Genomic DNA, 20,296 nt, shown 5'->3' with positions numbered 1-20,296 from the left:
AATTTGTCATTGGGTGAACTATTAATGCTAGTATTAATAATAATTGTGAGTGGTTAGAGGAGATCAGAGCTTTGCAATATTTTCACCTCCAGACATCCCTTTTGTTTTTTTCCCTCTGTGGATTCCAAGGGTGCATGTCAATCACTGCTATTTAAAAAAAAAAAAAAAAGGAACATTTCAAATACACAGGGATATAGAGAGTGGTAAGGCAGCCAACCACGTGCCACGTCCCATTTTTCAAAACCTCTGGTCCACTAAACCAGCCAATGGTGTTAACCTAGCCATTGTCCATCCACCTGTTGTTTTGTTTCGTCTTGTTTTTGTGTGTGCTGCTGTTTAATTGACAAGTAAAAATTGCACGTATTTATGGTGCACGGCATGAGGGTTTGATATGTGTTGTACGCTGTGGAATGGCTCAGTCAAACTATTCAACAGAGGCACGGCCTCACATACTTAGCATTTCTTTTGTGTATGGTGGGAACTAAAATCTACTCTCAGCGATTTTCAAGAACACAATAGGTTGTTGTTAACTGCTGTCACCATGATGCCCAATAGATCGCTGAACTTCCTTCTTTTGAACTGAAATTGTGTGCTCTTTGACCAACATCTCCCCATCCTCCCCTGCCCCCACCCCCAGCCTGTTCCATTCTCTCTTTCTGTGAATTTGTTCTAGATTCTACATAGAAAGGAGATCATGAGGTGTTTGTCTTTCTGTGCCTGGGCATGCCCATTTTTTAGTCGATCAAAGCAGTTTCTATCAGAATGGCTGATCAGCAGGAGCGAGTGAGGGTGGCTGGAGCGAGGGTCTCTTGCCAGCTGACAGCCCTAAAGCTTGAAGCTATCACGAGTTCGGGCAAAGGTAATACATATGGCTTCTTTGGTGAAATAATGAAAAGGATTCTTGGAAGCTGCTCCCTCTGCATTGCTCCTGTCTTGGAACCAGAGACTAAGTGATTCTGGACTGGAAACCACTCATCTCTTCCAACTGATATCCCAGAAGGGGAAACTGAACCCCACGAGGCCCTGGGATCCCCCTCCTTTGCTGAGGGTTCATACACAGTACCCATTGCCCAACCCCCAGGCCACAAGCCAGAGCCCCAGGCAGGGTGGACACCTACCTCCCAAGAGGAAGAGAGTTCCAGTGAGCAGGAGGAGGAGGTAGGCTCGGAGGAGGAAGCTCAGAAACCCCGTCATCCCCCCAAAAACCATCAGGATCAGGCTGAGCGGCAGCAGAATCACAAACGTCCCATGCATGGCTTACAAGAGACAGAGAGGATACCAGGCAGAAGAGAGTTACTAACATCCTTCACTCAATCAACAAACACTTCCCGAGCACCTACGAGAGCTGGGGAAAATCCACACTGTCACTACCCCTATGACTATTACTTCTACTGTTTCTGCTGCTGATGATGACCATGACAACAGTGGTTGAGGCTCATCGTGTGCAAGGCTGTGTGCTTTGTTGTTGTTGTTTTGTTGTTGTTGTTGTTGTTGTTTTCTTTTTGAGACAGGGTCTCGCTCTGTCACCCAGGCTGAAGTATAATGGCACGACCATGGGCTCACTGCAGCCTCAACTTCCTGGGCTTAAGGAAACCTGTCACCTAAGCTGCCCGAGTAGCTGGGACTGCAGGTGTGCACCACCACACCTGGCTAATTTTTTTATTTTTGATAAAGATGAAGTCTTGATATGTTGCCCAGACTGGTCTCAAACTCCTGGGCTCAAGCAATCCTCCGGCCTTGGCCTCCCAAAGTGCTGGCATTACAGGTGTGAGCCACTGTGCCTGGCCAGAGCTGATTTCTAACAAGAGGGAAGCTACAATGCAGATGATCACACACATCATTAATTATTCATTACAAGAGCTGGGGTGTTAGGAAGAACTTGGGATTGGGGGATGGCTGGCAGTGGTTTGTGCCTTGGCTCTGCCTCCACAGCCGTGGGACCTTAAGAGATCTAAAAACCACCGTGGTCTTTAGCATGACATTTTGGCGACAGCACTTGCTGATCATTTGGAAGTTATCCTTCTCCCAAGGCTGGCTTCACTGAGTGGAGTGCCGGCCCCGTTCTCTGCCAGAACACATTTGTCGCCACAAGGAGGAGCCTCATGCAAGCTTTTTGGATGGGAAAAAGCTTTTTAGGGGAGCAGGGACTCTGTGGATGAAGGGCTTTGGGCATTGAGACAACTAAAGGGGACACTGTTATTCTCAGGGCTTGAAGACCACGTGATGTGTGGGATAACCAAAGTGAAGGGGGAGATGCTGCCCCCTGGTTGCAGAGCCAAACAGATCCGCCTGGAGAACAGTCCTGCATTGAATGTATTTCTCTTGCCTCCTCTCTAGTAGGAACTGGGGCCATTTCTAGAGAACTCCCAAGCCCGAACAGTCAAAGATAAATAATAATACAACCTATAAAATCAGCCAGTGGAAAAGATGAATGACAAGAAAGTGAAGACCCATGGTGGGGGGTGAATGGAGGAGGAGGAAGTCTAAGGTTTCAGGGTCTATACCTCTGCCACTACTTTGGCTCTGAGCTTCCCAGCAGCCAAAGAAAAAAGGGAAACAAGTGCAAAGTTATTTTTTTATCCATTCTTCATTTACCAAATGTGTATCTGTTGTTTACTGTGAGCTGGGTGCCAAGCATCTTTTAATCCTTTTAGCAATAGGATTGGTATGAAACTAAATACTTTCTTATCCTTCAGTACAGGCTAAGCATCATTTGTTCCAGGAAGTCTTTCCTTACACTGCATTCACCACTGTCTACCCAGTCAAGATTCCCTTCCTCTGTGCCCCCTCAGCACCCTATAGTGACGGGCATTTATTATCTAGTGTTGAGGGCATCTGAGTCACTTTTATATCTCACCTGACAGGACACGAGTTCTTTGGCAGGGAGGATATTACTTCCTTGTGCACAATTGTATCCCTGAGTTTCTAGCAGAGGTTCTGTTCTGGGACATGGTAAGTGCTGAAGAGATATGTGTTGACAATGTATTGAATGAATGAGTGAGTGAATGAGTGAATTTTGAGCTAGACAGTGTGGCTCTCAGGCAGGAAAATATGTCAGTTTCTAGGAAATAAGAAAAAACTGAGGGAGCCTAAGAGATGATCTCATGGCGATGAAAAATATAGACTTCAGAGCCGGATTATTTGTACTCTAATTCAGGCTGACTGTGGGGTCCTGGGCATGTCGTTTAATTACTCAGAACCTCCATTTCCACTTCTTATGAAATGGAGGTAAAAGTATACGGCTCACAGAATTATCATGAAAATAATACTTATAAAGATCATAGGGCAACATGGGGCAAAGTAGTAAGATGTGCAGTGTTGCGTCCCATAGAGCAGGCACTAAACAAATCATAACCCTATCAATAATAAAGATGATGGTGATAATAATAACTTGGTCAGTGACCTCCACTCTGACCAAATCATTTTGTCTTCAGTCCCTGAAGTGGCACTAAGTTTGGTGAGTCAAGAAAACAAGACTGAACTTCCTCCCAAGGCTGTCCTGGGATAAAATGTGATTACAGGGGATGAGACCTGGGGTCGGTCTATCTGTCTTTCTTTTCTTTTCTTTTCTTTTCTTTTCTTTTCTTTTCTTTTCTTTCTTTCTTTCTTTCTTTCTTCCTTCCTTCCTTCCTTCCTTCCTTCCTTCCTTTCTTTCTTTCTTTCTTTCTTTCTTTCTTTCTTTCTTTCTTTCTTTCTTTCTTTCTTTCTTTCTTCTTTCTCTTTCAGGGAAAAGTCTTGGGCAGGGGAGTACCACAGCTCATGCAAAAACCTAGTCCTTTAAAATCCATCCCCCGCACACCATCGTCTCAGACTGTGACCGAGAAAAGAAATCATTTCTCGTTCAGAAATTGGAATAAGGTTTCCCAGAGTTGATGCAGCCGTGGCGGCCCCATATGAGTTCCCCAGCCGTGCTGCAAGCTGCCTTGATGTCCACGTTCGATTAAATGTCTGGGTAAGAACAAGCCACCCAGGAGAGGGCTGTAAAGTCTCCTGCTGAAATTTGGTTTAGCTTTCTTTGTGTGCGTGCCGTATTCTTTGCTACATTTTTCTCCCAGGTTGCGGTTTTGGAACATGAATATTGATTCCAAGTTCTGTTCTACTTGGAAATGTTCCCATCACTATAGCCACATCTCTGAATGCACTTGGGGAAGATACTCCCCTTTGGAATGTGGATATGATAAAAATAATCATCATCACCAATTTTATGGGGGCTGGGTTATTTGGGACGTGGTGGATATGTAGTTTCAGAGTGAGGGGTTACAGTCAAAAGACCACTGAAAAAGAGTCTGTGACATACAAGCCGTGTGACTTTGGACAAATGACTGGACCACTCTGAGGCTCGTCGGCAAAATAAGAGTGAAAACACCTGCCCACTGATCTCCTAGAACTTATTAAATTCAGCAAACGTATTAAGAGTGTCTGCTGTGAGTCTAGCTCCACGCTGAGCACTGGTACGAAGACAAAAATAAATAAGTCACAGACAGTTCCTCTCTTGCAGGCATGTTGACAGAGTACGTGTATGACTGACCATCCAAATCACACTTTTGAGAATCAAACAATCATCAACTGTATTAAATTATCTACCATGGCCATAGGTGTGTACAGGGACCAGGCAGGAAAAACCAGGACAAGTGGTCGCCCCAGTTCTCTGTTTATTGTTTCAGTAAACACTGATGCAACACCTGCCACCTATGCTCACCAGGGTTCCAATGTCAGCCCTATCACTTCCAGTTGCGGGGCTGTAGGCAAGTTACTTTATAACTTTCCAGCCTCAGTTTTCTCAGTGAAATGGGAATACTAGAGTATGCACTTCACAGGATTGTGTACTGAGGATGAGGTAAAATGGACAAACTTCTTAGAATGGTGCTCGTCACATCATAAACTTCATAAAAGTGTTAAATGTTATTGTTTCTCAGCTTGGTATTGGGCTATCTAAATGAAATAATGTGCATGAAATCTTGCAAACCTCTTAGTAATACGGAAAGCCTGTTAGAACCAAACACAGATCTAAGGCCATGAGACCTGATTCCCATTCATCAACAAGCCTCTAATGAACCCCTGTGATGGAAAGAAAGAAAGAGTTTCCAGCTTCTGGGAACTGGTGTGGTGCGCACAGCTAGACCGCGATGTTCTGCTGGATATTATCTCCTGGAACTCCAGCATCAGACAAGGTCATCTGAGACCACAATACACTGAGGCCCAGCAAGGGCACTTCACAGGCTGTCTAAGCAGAGGTGTAAACAAGGTCTCTGTGCCACCCACAAAATATCAAACACCTCCTTCTCCCAGCTAATGTGACTGTCCCTACTTTCTCAATCACAGCCAGTCTGCCTCCCTATAGATAAGATTGAGATATTCGGTCACAGAATTGTCTCCACTTCCTGATATTACCCAGTCCAGAGCAAACCTCCACCTCCTTAGACCCTCCAAAGACACCCCATCAAAGCCCGAATCCCGTAAGTCCTTCCTAGCAACCTCTTGCTGAGACACCCCACAGCTCCCCATGGTGTGTGTTCTCTTTGCTGCAATAAGTAACGAACCCCAACTTGAACTGCAAGGGTGTCCCCAGTGGTCTCTGGCTGGAGGGAATTGACAGGGGCCAGGGGCTCTCCCAGGCTCTGGCGAGTGGGGAGGCTATGACGGAGCAGGACAGAGGTGGCAGGAATCAAAGGCCAGCAGGACCTGGAAAATTTATTTCTTGTGATGTATTCTTGCACATCTCTGAACGCCCAATAACTTGCAACACAGAACCTAGAATGTAGTACATGCTCCCTGTGCACTGGATGGCTGAGTTAATGAATGAGAGTGGGAGGGAAGGAGGGAAGGAAGGAAGGAAGGAAGGAAGGAAGGAAGGAAGGAAGGAAGGAAGGAAGGAAGGAAGGAAATTGAGCATTTACTGAGCATCTAATAGGTGCATTATTTTGGGATGGGTATCGTAGAGGTACAAAGTTGAATCAGACATAAATCCCACATCCTTGGAACTTATAATTCAGAAAGGCAGTTCAGATGTAGACATAACTTGCTGTAATGTCAGGTGAAAGTGCTGCCTTAAGAGACTCAGACAGCCATGTGTCAATTCAGAGATGCCAGGCTAAGTCCACATGATCATAGACCCTCCGTTTGTGGCAGTGAATTTTAGAGGAAAGCGTGGAGTATTTAGAGTCAGACCTGAGTGTGGTTCTTACTAGCCATGTGACTTCAGAGGAGCTGCCTCATTGAGCTTCAGTTTTCTCATTTGAAAAACAGAAATGGACCATATTCATCTTGACATGAGGACCGTAGCAGATGACTTGGGCTCAAGCCCTCGACGAAAGCCACTTCCCTTCCCTCTACTCTGCAGATCTAATTGACCCTTTCCTTCTCCCACAGCCCCTGAAGCTGTTAAAGATGTCTGCCTTTAACAGCTAGAGAGGGATGATGTGGGGGCAGCTACTGCGTTGGACTCAAAAGGAAACTTCCTGAACCTTGGATTTCCACGTCAGTCCTGTCATTCCCTGCTAACGGTCTTGGGAGAGAAGGATCTTGGGTCTGATACCAGCCAGATACTCTTACCCACCATGCGACCTTAGGTAAGTCCCTTCAGCTCTGTGAGCCCTCATTTCCTCATTTGCAAAAAATATTTAAGACCTAAGACCTCCCTGCAGGGTTGTTTTCCTGATTGGCGATGTTTTCTTTTTTCTTTTTTGTTTTTTTTTTGTTTGTTTGCTTGTTTGTTTTTTTGAGATGGAGTCTCGCTCTGTCACCCAGGCTGGAATGCAGTGGTGACATCTCAGATCACTGCAACCTCCACTTCCTGGGTTCAAGCAATTCTCCTCTCTCAGCCTCCTGGGGAGCTGGGACTACAGGCACCCGCCAACACTCCTGGCTAATTTTTGTATTTTTGTTAGTAGAGACAGCATTTCACCAGATTGGTCAGGCTGCTCTCAAACTCCTGACCTCAAGTGATCCACCCGCCCTGGCCTCCCAAAGTGCTGAGATTACAGGCGTAAGCCACCGGCAGTGTTTTCAAAAGCACTGAACTCAACCCTGAGCGCACACATTCATTCAGAAATAAACGCCTTGGGGTCCCCAATGAGGGCCAAGTCCTGTCCTAGGGCCTGGGGACTCCTCATTGAACAAGGCCACTGCCCTCATGGAGTTCACAGACGGGCACAGGAGACAGAGTAGCCAGGAAGCAAGGAAACAAAGATCATTGCAGGCTGTGATGTGTTACAAAGGAAATAAGTGTGATGATGCAGAAGAATAGATAGGCAGTGGTAGTGGGGGGGCCTTGTTCTCGGATCAGGTGGTGGTATGTGTTTCCTGTGGCCACTGTAATACATGAAGGCAAACTGGGTGGCTTCCAAGCAACAGGAATTTAGTCTCTTACAGTTCTGGAGGCCAGAAGTACAAAATCAAGACATCAACACGACTGTGTTCCCTTGATGGTTCTAGGGGAGAATCCTTCCTCGCCTCTCTTATGTCCTGGGAGCCGTTGGCAATCTGTGATGCTCCCTGGCTTGTGGCCACATCACTCCAATCCCTGCCTCCATCCACACGTGTCCACCTTCTCCTCTTCTTATAAGGACACTTGTCATAGGATTTAGGGCCTACCAAGTTAGTCCAAGATTATCTCATCTCGAGAGTCTGAATTACACCTGCAAAGATGCCCTTTCTGAATAAGTCACATTCACAGGTACTGGGGCTTGGTACACGAGCATATCTTTTTAGGAGTGACACCATCCACACAGTACCACGTCTTGGGTGGCATACAGTAGGAATTCAACAGATGATAGCTATGATTATTACATGGAATTACTAGTAATATTAAAATGTTGGCTGGGCGTGGTGGCCCACACCTGTAATCCCAGCACTTTGAGAGGTTGAGACAGGCGGATCACCTGAGGTTAGAAGTTCAAGACCAGCCTGGGCAACGTGGTGAAATCCCGTCTCTACTAAAAACACAAAAAATTAGCTGGGCTTGGTGGCACAGGCCTGTAATCCCTGCTACTTGGGAGGCTGAGGCAGGAGAATCGCTTGAACCTGGGAGGCGGAGATCACAGTGAGCCGAGATTGTGCCACTGCACTCTAGCCTGGGTGACAGAGTGAGACTCCATCTCAAAAAAATAAAATAATAAAATACTGGCAGGCCATTGTTTCATCGATGGTATACGTGTGTGCCCAAGTGCAGAGATATTTTAGACGCAAAAATACTTTGCTACAAGTCAAGGGAAAAGCAACCCTAGAAAGAAGCAAAGACGTTCACAGCAAAAACAAACAAAAAAAGTGTTTGTGACTGCTCCATTATCATGCCATTCGAAGAGCTGCTCAATGGGGAAAGCAGTGTTCCATGATGTTTGTGAGGTCGGGAAGCCCCGGGGCGGTCAGTGCTCTTACGCAGAACGGGGGATGTCTCTTACCCCAGAAAGATCAAAAGCTCTGGCAAAAGAAGAAGTTCTCAGGATCCACTTACTACAAGGAAGAAATATCACCGCCTTTATTTTCTAACCTTGTCAGTGTGACTTTGAGACTTTAGGAAGAGCTCAGAGCTGTGTAGTCCTGTATGCCTGATAAGGAAGTTGCTTTTAAAATTTTATATATATATGTGTCATTGAGTCTGTCCTGGAGGATGGGGAGTGCCTCTTCATGGTCTCCAAGAGGTATTGTTAGGATATGGAAAGAGCAGGAGTCTCCGAGCAAAGATGTGGGTTCAAATCCTGACTCCGCCTCTTACCCAAGTAAACCACATCATCGTTCAAAAGCCTCGTTTTCCTCACCTGTCAATGGGACTCTGACCTTGCAGAGCCATGGGCACTGAATATGAGAATAATTGTCTCTTTCTCATCGTCAACTTAGACTCTACCAGGTAGGAGTTTTTAATTCCCATTTCACAGGTGGGAAAATTGAGGTTCAAGGAACTTACATCAACTACTCCAAGATTCAATGGCCATGAAGTGTCAGAGCTGGAATGAGATCACAAAAGAAGTGGACAAAGGGGTCGTGGGACTGCAGACGTGGACACGTACTCCAGCTTGAGAAGTTAAAGGCTTCCTGAGTGGGGAGAGGTCTCGGCTGAGACCTGGAGGCAACACGGTGAGGTGTTAACTGGGCTGAGAAGTAGGAGAGGGATTCCCAAAAGTGGGGACAGAAAATGCCAACATCCAGAAGTAGGAGACATCCAAAGTAGCAATATCTCAGCTCTTGCAGCTGGAGAGGTGAGCCGGGGTCACAAATAGCCCTACAAGCCACACTAATGAGAAATCCAACCACAGAGGCAGCCCTCTTGGAGCTTGCTTTACATCCACACCTGATAACATTCTTCTTAGAAAAAATTAAAACAAGGCCCGGCATGATGCATGCCTGTAATCCCAGGACTTTGGGAGGCCAAGACAGGCAGATGACTTGAGGCCAGGAGTTTGAGATCAGCATGGCCAACATGGCAAAAACTCATCTCTACTAAAAATACAAAAATTAGCCGGATGTGGTGATGTGCACCTGTAATCTCAGCTACTCGGGAGGCTGAGGCAGGAGAATCACTTGAACCTGGGACGTGGAGGCTGCAGTGAGGCGAGATCACACCACTGCACTCCAGCCTGAGCGACAGAGTGAGATTCCATCTCAAAAGAAGTAAAAAAAGAAAAAAAAGAAAACAAGACCCTCTTGGCCACCCCAAGCCCTGTGTCTTCCTCTCCTTTCCAGAGAGACCCGCTGTAAATGACTCACTGTGCATCTTCCCAGTTTTTGTCTATACATTTATAATTTTTCTGTATATTCACATATTCCTCAAATTCTACAGTGCACACTTGATTATACTTTTTTTGCTGTTTGTTTTTGGGATAGGGTCTCACTCCAACACCCAGGCTGAAGTGCCATGGGCCTCATCTCGGCTCACTGCAACCTCCATCTTCCAGGCTCAAGCAACCTCCGACTTCAGCCTCCCAAGCAGCTGGGACCACAGGCACATGCCACCACATCCGGCTAATTTTTTGCATTCTTGGTAGAGACAGGGTTTCACCATGTTGCCCAGACCGGTCTAGAACTCCTGAGCTCAAGTGATCCACCTGCCTCGACCTCCCAAAGTGCTGGGATTACAGGCGTGAGCCACCATGCCCAGCCTTTATCATACTTTAACAGATCTGAAAATAGAGTATGTTTGACCATCCACAGCACCTCACAATCATAATTGGCAGTATATTTGTCTATCTTAATGGCACATAAGGTAAATGTGCATCTTAAAATTTTGTTATATACCCACAGGAAAGGTGTAATATTGGGGAGTTTCTTTGAGGGGGGATAATAAATGACATCCTGCTGCCCATAACACTCTGTAACTTGCTTTTTTCATTCCACAATACATCTTAATATATTCTTTTTATAGGCCATGTAATATTAATACTAATATACATTAGTATATTCTTTTTACAGGCTATATAATATTCCACAACATGAATATACACCTATAAATATCTAGCCATCTCTCCATCTGTGGGCAGTGAGGCTGTGCATATCTTGTTTTTCACTGTTTCAAACTGGTATGGTGAACTTCTTAGAAGACTCACATGGCCGATACTAAGAAGTGGACTTGTGTGTGTGTGAGAGACAGGGTCCCACTCTGTTGCCCAGGCTGGAGTGCAATGGTGTGATCTTGGCCCACTGAAACCTCTGCCTCTTGGGCTCAAGCAATTCTTGTGCCTCAGCCTCCCAAGTAGCTGGGACTACAGGCACACGCCACCACGCCTGGCTAATTTTCATATTTTTAGTAGAGACAGGGTTTTGCCATGTTGGCCAGGCTGCTCTCAAACTCCTGGCCTCAAGTGATCTGCCCACCTTGGCCTCCCAAAGTGCTGGCATTACAGGTGTGAGCCACCGCGCCCAGCCAGAAGTGGACTTACTTTAAATATGAACTTTAGTTAGTTTAAAATGTGGCCTTTGTTTTCTAATGGGCACCTCAGAAAGGCAGCCTGAGCCCAGGCCCTTGTGCCCAGAGGAGCGAAGATCCACAGGCACCTGCTCCCTCCCTGACTGCCTGCAGCACGGCTATGCATAAATCACACTGACAGTTCCTCCCTCCTGGGTTCAAGCAGCCTCTTCACGCATTTATGTCCCCATTCCTTGCTCTGTCCCTCACCTCCTCCACTCTTGCAATTTGCACCAGGCATCATGGGTGGGCTGGTTTTAATTTTCCATGTCACTGCAACAGCCCAGCATCCAGAAAAACTGGAAATCCAATCTTGTGATTTTTCCAACCTCGCCTCCTCAGAGCACAGCCAGACCAGACCACTTCCTCTCAGTTCAGCTTCCACCACTGGCATGCTGTGTTCGACAAGGCATTTGACCTCTCTGGGTCTGGTGTCGTCATCTGGCCAGCCTAGCCTCTCTCATGGGCTCTTAGAAGACGCAGATGAGGTAAGACATAGGAAAAAAAAGCAGGAAGTGCCCTGAAGAAGCACTTTCCACACCACCCTTCAGAAACACCAGCCTTCCTGCTATTTCTGGAACATACCAAGCTCAGTTCTGCCTCATGGCTCTGAATCTGCTGTTCCTTCTCGTAATGCAGGTCTCTGGTTTCCTGTCTGAGAGAGGCAATATTGGATAGCAGGACTCTGAACCCCAGAAACAGGCTAGGAGCTCCTCTGGACTACCATGACCTCTAATCTTAATATACACACATTACACTAAAACTATACTCAGAGTTGCACTGCTTCAGTGGAGTAGAAACAAACTGCTGAGTAGGCTGGGTACAGTGGTTCATGGCTGTAATCCTAGCACTTTGGGAGGCCGAGGAGGGCGGATCACTTGAGGTCAAGAGTTCGAGACCGGCCTGGCCAACATGGTGAAACCCCATCTCTACTAAAAATACAAAAATGATCCGGGCATGGTAGTGCACATCTGTAGTCCCAGCTACTCAGAAGGCTGAGGCAGAAGGCTCAGGAGAATTGCTTGAACCCAGGAGGTGTAAGCTGCAGTGAGCCGAGATCTCAGCACTGTATTCCAGCCTGGGCAACAGAGTGAGACAAGAAAAGAGAAAGACAAGAAAAGAGACAAGAAAAGAGAAGGGAAGGGGAGGGGAGGGGAGGGGAGTGGGGGGGAGCGGAGGGGAGGGAAGGGAAACAAAAGGAAAGGAAGGAAAGGGAAGGAAAGGAAAGGAAAGGAAAGGAAAGTGCTAGGGTTCAAATCCTAGAAGTTCCAGTTACTGTGCAAACTTAGATATCATACCTAACTTCTGTATGTCTCCATTGCCTCATTTGCAAAGTGAGGATGAGAATAATAGTGCCTCTTGGGCTGTTGTGAAGATTAAATGAGTAGATACAAGCCAAGAGCTCAGAATGGTGTCCAGCACACAGCAACTGTTTCATCATGTTCTACACCAGGCAGTTGGCCCAGTACTGGGGGTGAAATCATTATGTACCGAGCAAATAAGTGCATCTGGTGGGTCTGCAATGATTAGCTCTATTTCATAGATGAAAAGCTGGAGGCTCAGGAAGGCAATGTGAATTAGAGCACGAAGAGGAGGCATTAACTGAGCTCCTACTATGCGCAGAGCCCAGGGCTGGCTGCTTTATGTGATCTCATTTCATCTTAGAACAGCCCATTTGTGGATGCAGGTGACTCATCAGAAGTCACACAGCTGGCCGAGCACAGTGGTTCAGGCCTGTTATCCAACCACTTTGGGAGGCCAAGGCAGGAGGGTCGCTTCAGCCCAGGAGTTCCAGACCAGCCTGGGCAGCATAGTAAGACCCTCATCTCCACAAAAATAAATACAAAATTAGTCGGGTGTAATGGTGCACATCTGTGGTCCCAGCTACTTGGGAGGCTGAGGCAGGAGAATTGCTTGAGCCTGGGAGGTCGAGGCTGCAGTGAGCTATGATCGTGCTACTACACTCCAGCCTGGGCAACAGAGCAAGATCATGTCTCAAAAAAAAAAGAAGTCACACAGCTAGCAAGAAGTGGGGCCAGGATTTGAACCCCAGTGATGTAGGCACGTGTGGGTTTTGCCTGCCCCTACACCTGAGGACAGCACCTTGATCTGCCTGTGATCATGGGACCACTCCTCCCAACCTTCCCACCCTTATCTATGCAGTTGATCCCAACCCACTCGGGTTACAAGTGGGCACATGACTCAGCCTGGCCAATCAGCATATTCCATCCCTTTGGCTCGAGGGATTGGCTCAGGACTGAGCATGTGACCCAATGTGGTCCAGTGGAAAACCTAGCTGAAAATTTGGTGGAATTCTTGAGAAACAGAACGTCTCCCTTATCAGGGTTGCTAATGTGGGAGAGGATTTAGCTGAAAGCAGAACCCAAACAGAAGAAAGCAAAGCCCAAAAAGAAGAGGAAAGAAATTGAGTTTAACAGTGGATTCCAGCAGATGTGAGCTTTTCAGTTACATGAACCAGTAATTTCTTTTTTTATTAAAGCCTGTAAGATTTGAGTTTCTGTCAGTTGCCACCAAAAGCTGATACAGCTAGCCTGGTTCATTCTAGACCATAGTTCTTTAATCTACACTGTGCTAAATTTGAAGACCTCCTTTCCACCAAAGATAATTCCAGTCCCTAGCCCAAGAAACAACCCATGACTTCCCCAGAGCTAATCTGGAAGGCAAAACACTTCAGCAAAGTGGATGTTGCTGGCAAGGAACCTGTTTCATTGAAAACTTCTCTCTGTGGGTGAAAGAGTGGAGGTTATTGGGATGTACCTGTTTATGGACTTGACATTTCTGCTCAACTCCACTCTCCTAAGGTGGCTAAGCAGAATTAAGGAGGTGTGTTAGTCTGTTTTCATGCTGCTAATAAAGACATATCTGGCTGAGCATAATGGCCCACCCTGTAGTCCCAGCACTTCGGGAGGCCAAGGCAGGCAGATCACCTGAGGTCAGGAGTTCGAGATCAGCCTGGCCAACATGGTGAAACCGTGTGTTTACTAAAAATACAAAAATTAGGGCCGGGCGCGGTGGCTCACGCTTGTAATCCCAGCACTTTGGGAGGCTGAGGCGGTCGAATCACGAGGTCAGGAGATCGAGACCATGGTGAAACACTGTCTCTACTAAAAAATACAAAAAATTAGCCAGGTGTGGTGGCGGGTGCCTGTAGTCCCAGCTACTCGGAGAGGCTGAGGCAGGAGAATGGCGTGAACCCGGGAGGCGGAGCTTGCAGTGAGCCGAGATTGCACCACTGCACTCCAGCCTGGGTGACAGAGCGAGACTCCGTCTCAAAAAAAAAAAAAAAAAAAAAAAATTAGCCAGGTGTGGTGGTGGGTACCTGTAATCCCAGCTAATCGGGAGACTGAGGCAGAAAAATTGCTTAAACCTGGGAGGCGGAGGTTGCAGTGAGCCGAGATCGCGCCATTGCACTCCAGCCTGGGCAACAAGAGCGAAACGCCATCTCAAAAAAAAAAAAAAAAAAAAGACAGAAAGAAAGAAAAGAAAAAGAGAAAGACATACCTGAGACTGGGTAATTTAGGAAAAAAGGAAAGAGGTTTAATGGACTCACAGTTCCACATGGCTGGGGAGGCCTCACAATCCTGGCTGAAGGTGAATGAGGAGCACAGTCACGTCTTAAATGGTGCCAGGCAGGAAGGTTTGTGCAGGGGAACCCCCTTTATAAAACCATCAGATCTCGCGAGACTTATTCACTATCATGAGAACAGCATGGGAAAGACCCACCCCATGATTCAATTACCTCCCACCAGATCCCTCCCACAACACATGGGAATTAAGGGAGCTATAATTCAAGATGATATTTGGGTGCGGGCACAGCCAAATCATATCAGGAGGCAAGTTAGATCATGGGACTTCCCTAACAGTCCTCCATCTGCCAGGTGATTACAGCAAATTACTTGGCACTGAAGTAGTCTCTCTGTGAGGGTTTTCTTAGAGGAAAAATCAAGGTTTCTTCCCATACACCCCCACCAGGATTTATCTAGGAGGCTGAACTTAAGAGAACGTGCTGCTTGTCAAACATGCTGCTTGTCAGCTAGCTTCTCCTCTATGGCCTCTGCAGCAGGTCCTTAAAGGAATGAAATGTCTTCATATAATAGAAGAGCTTGGACCAAACTCAAAATTCATTTTGGAAGAAAAAGAGATTATGCGGAGAAAAAAAAAAAAGCTCTTTCTGGGGGTGATTTGCAAGGAGTACATGGTATGAAAGGGCAGCCTGTCCTTTTTCCTGGATTATATAATGGGAATAATAGCAGCTACCACTTATAGCATGCTTACGGAGGCCAGACACCACATTAGGCTCTTTAAATACACTCTCCCGTTTTAGCCTCCCAATAACCTTAGAAAAAGAGATGACAATTATCCTCATTTTGCACAGGAGGGAACTGAGGCTCAGAGAGGTATAAGGAAATAAGGAAAGGCCCATGGCCACGTGCCTCCTTGGTGGTGAAACTGTGGGTTAGCCCTAGGACTGAGGGTGAACGAGTGAATAGACTGTGGATGTGAGTTCTGGTCTTTCTCAAAATCCTGAAACAAGCAGGGTTGTTGCATTGTCAAGATCGAAGAGGAAGCCAGCCCAGTGCCTACTGTGGTTAGCCGTCCAATTGACCCATGGATGTGATAAGTCGGCTGAATGTGCACACCCAGCTTGGCAAAGGATCAGCACTCTGTAGATGTTACTACCTCTAGAAGGAGGCTGGAAGGAAGGGCAAAGGGAGAGCTCGTGCTTACTGAGCACTTACCGTATGTCTGGAAACTTGATGTCAAGTCATTCGTTTCTAACAAGTCTGGTCATTCCTTATGACTGGTCCTAGGCAAGGTCCATTTTGTTCACCCATTTTTATTCCCTCTCATGGCATTCTAACCATATCCCTTGATGGCGTCCACATCTCATTTTGACGGATGTGAACACTGAGGCTCAGAGAGGTTAAGACACCTATCCCAGGATCACAGAAGGCCTCTGTTTTGTAAGGGTTTTAGCTGGTACATGACCCCCATCTCCCTGACTTCCATGACCAGAATTCTTATCATTCTTTTTTTTTTTTTTTTGAGACAGAGTCTCACTCTGTTGCCCAGGCTGGAGTGCAGTGGTGCAATCTCAGCTTGCTGCAACATCTGCCTCCCAGGTTCAAGCGATTCTCATGACTCAACCTGCTGAGTACTGGGACTACAGGCATATGGCACCACACTAGGCTAATTTTTGTATTTTTAGTAGAGATGGGGTTTCACTATGTTGGCCAGGCTGGTCTCGAACTCCTGACCTCAGGTGATCTGCCTGCCTCGTCCTCCCAAAGTGCTGGGATTACAGACATGAGCCACCACGCCTGGCCGAATTCTTATAATTCTTGAAAGAGTGCTTCAAAGACACTCAAACTTTCTGCTTGTGCAGTTTGGGGCTCAGGACAGAGCACACGGTACCTCCACCTTTCCTGAACTCCCACACATTCCAGGTGTCTAGGGTATGTCTCCTTTGGTGGAACTTTACACAGTAGTGTGCTGGAGCTGACTCATATCAACTCACAAGAGCCAATTAAGATTTTGAGAATTTTGTGAGCCAGGTAACATCATGTTGGTATCTCGAAATTGGCCATGGTGGAAGAATGTGCACCACAGAAACTGGCAAATGCTACAAACCAGGGCTTTTTTTTTTCTTTTAATTTTGCAGAGATCTAGTTGTTCAATATTTCCCAGCATGCCTCTGGACTCTAGAGAAACAGTTCTGGTTCACCACAAACCCATACATTCATACAATAAATACATATATTGAGCTCCACCTACAATATCATATAATTTGCATTCACTAATATGTTTGTTCAGCAAACTTTGACTCATGTGCCAGGTTCTATGCTAAATATTGGGAATTCAGTAGTGGCAAGATAGACATGGTCCTTGTCCCCATGGAGCTTTCAGTCTAATGAGGGAGTCAGATTTAAACCCCCACAAAAAAAGTCATACAACCTGCACTATGAGTGGGAGTTAGCCAAGTCAAGTTGGTGGGATAAAAGCAGGGAGATTCCAAGTAGAGGGAACAGCATGTGCAAAATCTTTGTGGCAGGAGGAAACTTGGCATGTTCCAAGAACTGGCCAAGGGCAGCACAGCTGGAGAGAAAGGAGTAAAGGGGAGAATGGGGCTGGAGAGGGACCCTACGAGGCCTTGTGGGCCATGCTAGGCACTTGTCTTTATTTTTTTATCCCCAGCCTCAATAAGTCTATCAAAAACTGCTCATGCCTATAATCTCAGCACTTTGAGAGACTGAGGCAGGAAGATTGCTTGAGCTTAGGAGTTTGAGGCTGCAGTGAGCTGTGATCGTGCCACTGCATTCCAGCCTGGGCAACAGAACAAGACTCTGTCTCTAGGTAGGGTTGAGTGGAGGGAGAAGGCCAGGCACAGTGGCTCACACCTGAAATCCCAACACTTTGGGAGGCGAAGGCAGGAACATCACTTGAGGCCAGGAGTTCAAGACCAGCCTGGGAAACGTAGTAACTATGTTTCCTATCATTATGAAAAAAAAAATCTTTTTTAATTAAAAAAAAAAAAAAAAAACTGATACCAATGCAGTGGCTCACACCTGTAATCCCAGCACTTTGGAAGGCTGAGATAGGCAGATCACTTGAGGTCAGGAGTTCGAGACCAGCCTGGCCAACATGGTGAAACCCCATTTGTACTGGAAACACAAAAAATTAGCCCAGCATGGTGGCAGGCGCCTGTAGTTTCAGCTACTTGGGAGGCTGAGACAGGAGAGTCGCTTGAACCTGTGAGGAGGAGGTTGCAGTGAGCCAAGATTGTGCCACTGTACTCCAGCCTGGGCAACAGAGCAAGACCCTGTCTCAAAAAAACCTGCCCATGTTTTCAACGTCTGCGAAAGTCAGTCTTCGTTTCCTCATCAGATCCTCCTACAGAACCTCTCTGGGCCTCCTCACTGGAAAAATGAAGGCAGAAATGAAGATACTAATAACTTCATAGGGTGTGGCTGTAGGAATCAAATGAAGACATAGATGAATAGCAGTTTGTTCCATGTCTGGCTTATCGCAAGCCTCAATGAATTGAACTGTTACGTTTATTTCTGTCCCTCAACAAATGCTCCTTCATCCCATTTCCTTTCTTGCTTTCAGTCCTCACAACTTTTACTGAGTTCCAGGCACTGAGTTGGGTACGAAGAACCAACCACGAATAAGAGGGACACAATGGACCTGAGAGGAGGAGCTGTTCCCACCTCCTAATTGCCTGGCTCCAATCATATATTTATATGCAAATTTTTATCGCACCGCACTATTGCAAAGCCCTTGTTCTAGGCAATGTGAATACAAACACCGCTGGCATGGAATCTGTGGAATGAGACCTCCCTTTCACCATTCACCTCCCCAGGCTAATTTAGGTCCCTGCAGGGGCTTCCCACCTTCCCTTCCTCACGCTGCTGAACTCTTAACTGCGCGTCTCCACATTTGTCTCAGCACCACTGTGAGCTCCTTGAGGGGATGGCCTGTGTCTTAACCATCAATCAAAACGGTGCAAAGAAAGCCATTAGTCAACGTGAGCTGAATGAACCCTAAACTACAAAACGTTACAGGTGGATCAGGAGAGACCCCGCCCCCCGGTCTTAAGCCCACTCCATTCTCAGGCCGGGCTGTCAGAGGCCACCCCAGCCGCCCTCTCCGCAGGCCCCGAAGCCCGGCTGTTTGGGGAAAGGCTCCAGAACCCATGGCTAGGACCGGGGCGCTCCCTCCATCCTCACCCTCCCCGGACTCACTGAGAAGTTGCCGGCTCGATTCGCTGACTGTCACGTTCTCCAGCCTGAAGGGGTTCATCAGCGGTGTGCACGGGCTCTGCACTGGATAGGACGGAGGAATCCATGGGCGCAGAACCCCCATCTGCGGCTTTGCCCCCATGCTCACCCTAAGTGCCCCACCCGGGGAGGGCGCGGGGAGAGCTAGAGCAGTTGGGATCGCAGCCGGGTGCCTCTCGGAAGGGTTTTCGCAGCCCCGGCCTTCTGCTCACCTTCCCCCCGAGTCCCTAGACATTGTATTTTAGGGACTTGGGGGAGGAGTGCGCGCCAAGCAACAGGTCCCAAGCGAGCAGGGCACCGCGCAGGGGGCGTTCGCAGCCACAGCCCCCAGCCACCGGGTGCACCCTTACCCCGGCAGGTCCGCCAGAGGCCGGAGTGGGAGCTCAGAGGCTCGGGCTGGCTGCGATTGATGGACCCCAGCAGGTCCTGCGCCCCCGGGCCGCTCCTCTCCAGCCGCTCGGTGTCAATGATGTACCAGAAGTCCGTGCCGATGGCGGCCGCCAGAAGCACAAAACTGAGCGCCCCGGTCAGCGCAGCCGCGCCGGCCAGCCCGCCCAGGTGCACCCGCATCGCCGAGCCGAGGACCAGCAGCCGCGGGTTCCAGCCGCCGAGGCGCGACCCGTCTGCGCCTGCCCCCTTCCCCAGCCGGCCACCGCGGGCTCCCAGCTCCACTGCCGGAGCCGCCGAGCTCAGATCTGAAAGCCTTTCCTTTGGACCCCGGTCCCTAGCTCAGACCCTGGCTCCTCACCTGCCGGCTCCGACCTGCACGCGCGCCCCGCTCAGCCACCGTCCACGTTACCAGCCCTCCAATGCCAGCTCTACCTGCAGACCCCCTCACTTGTGCCGTCCGACCTCCACCTTCGCCTTCAGACCCTCCTGGAAGCCCTAGTCCTTCCCCACCAGCACCTTAACCCACCTCGTCCCTCAGCCCCACTCCACCCTCGGCCCTCCACGCCCAGCCCAAGCGGACTCTCTCACTTCAAAATCCTCACTTTCCCCAGACTCCTACTCCCTCCGTTCCCCTGCCTCACTCTCCACGAACCCTCCCCACCATCCCAGATGCTCCCCTCTCTGCCTCTGTCTCTGGCTTTCCGCCCCAGCCCTTTTTCTTGGCCCCACACTGCCAGCTCCCCACTCCCAGCCCTGCTCTCCAGGGTCTTCCCGCAGCTCCTGCTCTGGCCGGGGCTCAGCTGACCCTCTGCACCCTCCTCCTCGCCGAGGGAAAGCTCGGAGTGCGCACGTAGCATGGACGGGGGCGGTCCCCAGCCCTGGAGCGCTGGAGGCTGCCGGTGTGGAAGGGCAGGCGGCCTTGGGAACACCTGGGGCAGTAAGGAGGGGTGTCGCGGGCCTCATAGTCCCGCCAGGATTTGCAAATCATCTCCAAGACCCCCTCCAGCTCCAAGTACCCTTCCTCCAAAATCCACCTTCAAGTATAGTCTGGGCTGACTAGAATGTGAAAAGGCACATTAATTTTTCATAAAAGTTCTCTAAAGCACCGAGGTAGTCCAGGTCCTCAGAATCTATCATTTCTACCCCCAAAATCTTTCTTGATTATCATAGCCACCACCACTGCCACCATCATCACCACCACCACCAT

The 20,296-nt window shown here is 48.1% G+C and overlaps 1 protein-coding gene across 3 annotated transcripts in view; it reads right to left on the bottom strand.

Annotated features, from left to right (window-relative positions):
• TMEM114 (transmembrane protein 114) overlaps window positions 1-19,933 on the bottom strand; it is a 50,991-nt gene extending 31,058 nt beyond the window's left edge. The window contains exons 1-3 of one of the 3 annotated variants that reach the window (XM_032144769.2): window positions 19,050-19,933; window positions 18,664-18,744; window positions 1,119-1,256 (exon numbers count right to left, since the gene is read on the bottom strand). In XM_032144769.2, coding sequence (XP_032000660.1) covers window positions 1,119-1,256; window positions 18,664-18,744; window positions 19,050-19,269 — 439 coding nt within the window. In that variant the 5' untranslated portion in view covers window positions 19,270-19,933. The remainder of the gene's footprint in view (window positions 1-1,118; window positions 1,257-18,663; window positions 18,745-19,049) is intronic. The other 2 variants (XM_032144770.2, XM_032144773.1) reach the window with 2 other exon arrangements.
• Between the last annotated feature and the right edge of the window lie 363 nt (window positions 19,934-20,296).

This window comes from Hylobates moloch, unplaced genomic scaffold (assembly GCF_009828535.3).
Source record: "Hylobates moloch isolate HMO894 unplaced genomic scaffold, HMol_V3 SCAFFOLD_23, whole genome shotgun sequence".
NCBI classification, from domain to species: Eukaryota; Metazoa; Chordata; class Mammalia; order Primates; family Hylobatidae; genus Hylobates; species Hylobates moloch.
The sequence above is the reverse complement of the archived record's forward strand: the minus strand, read 5'-3'. Positions and strand labels throughout refer to the sequence as shown.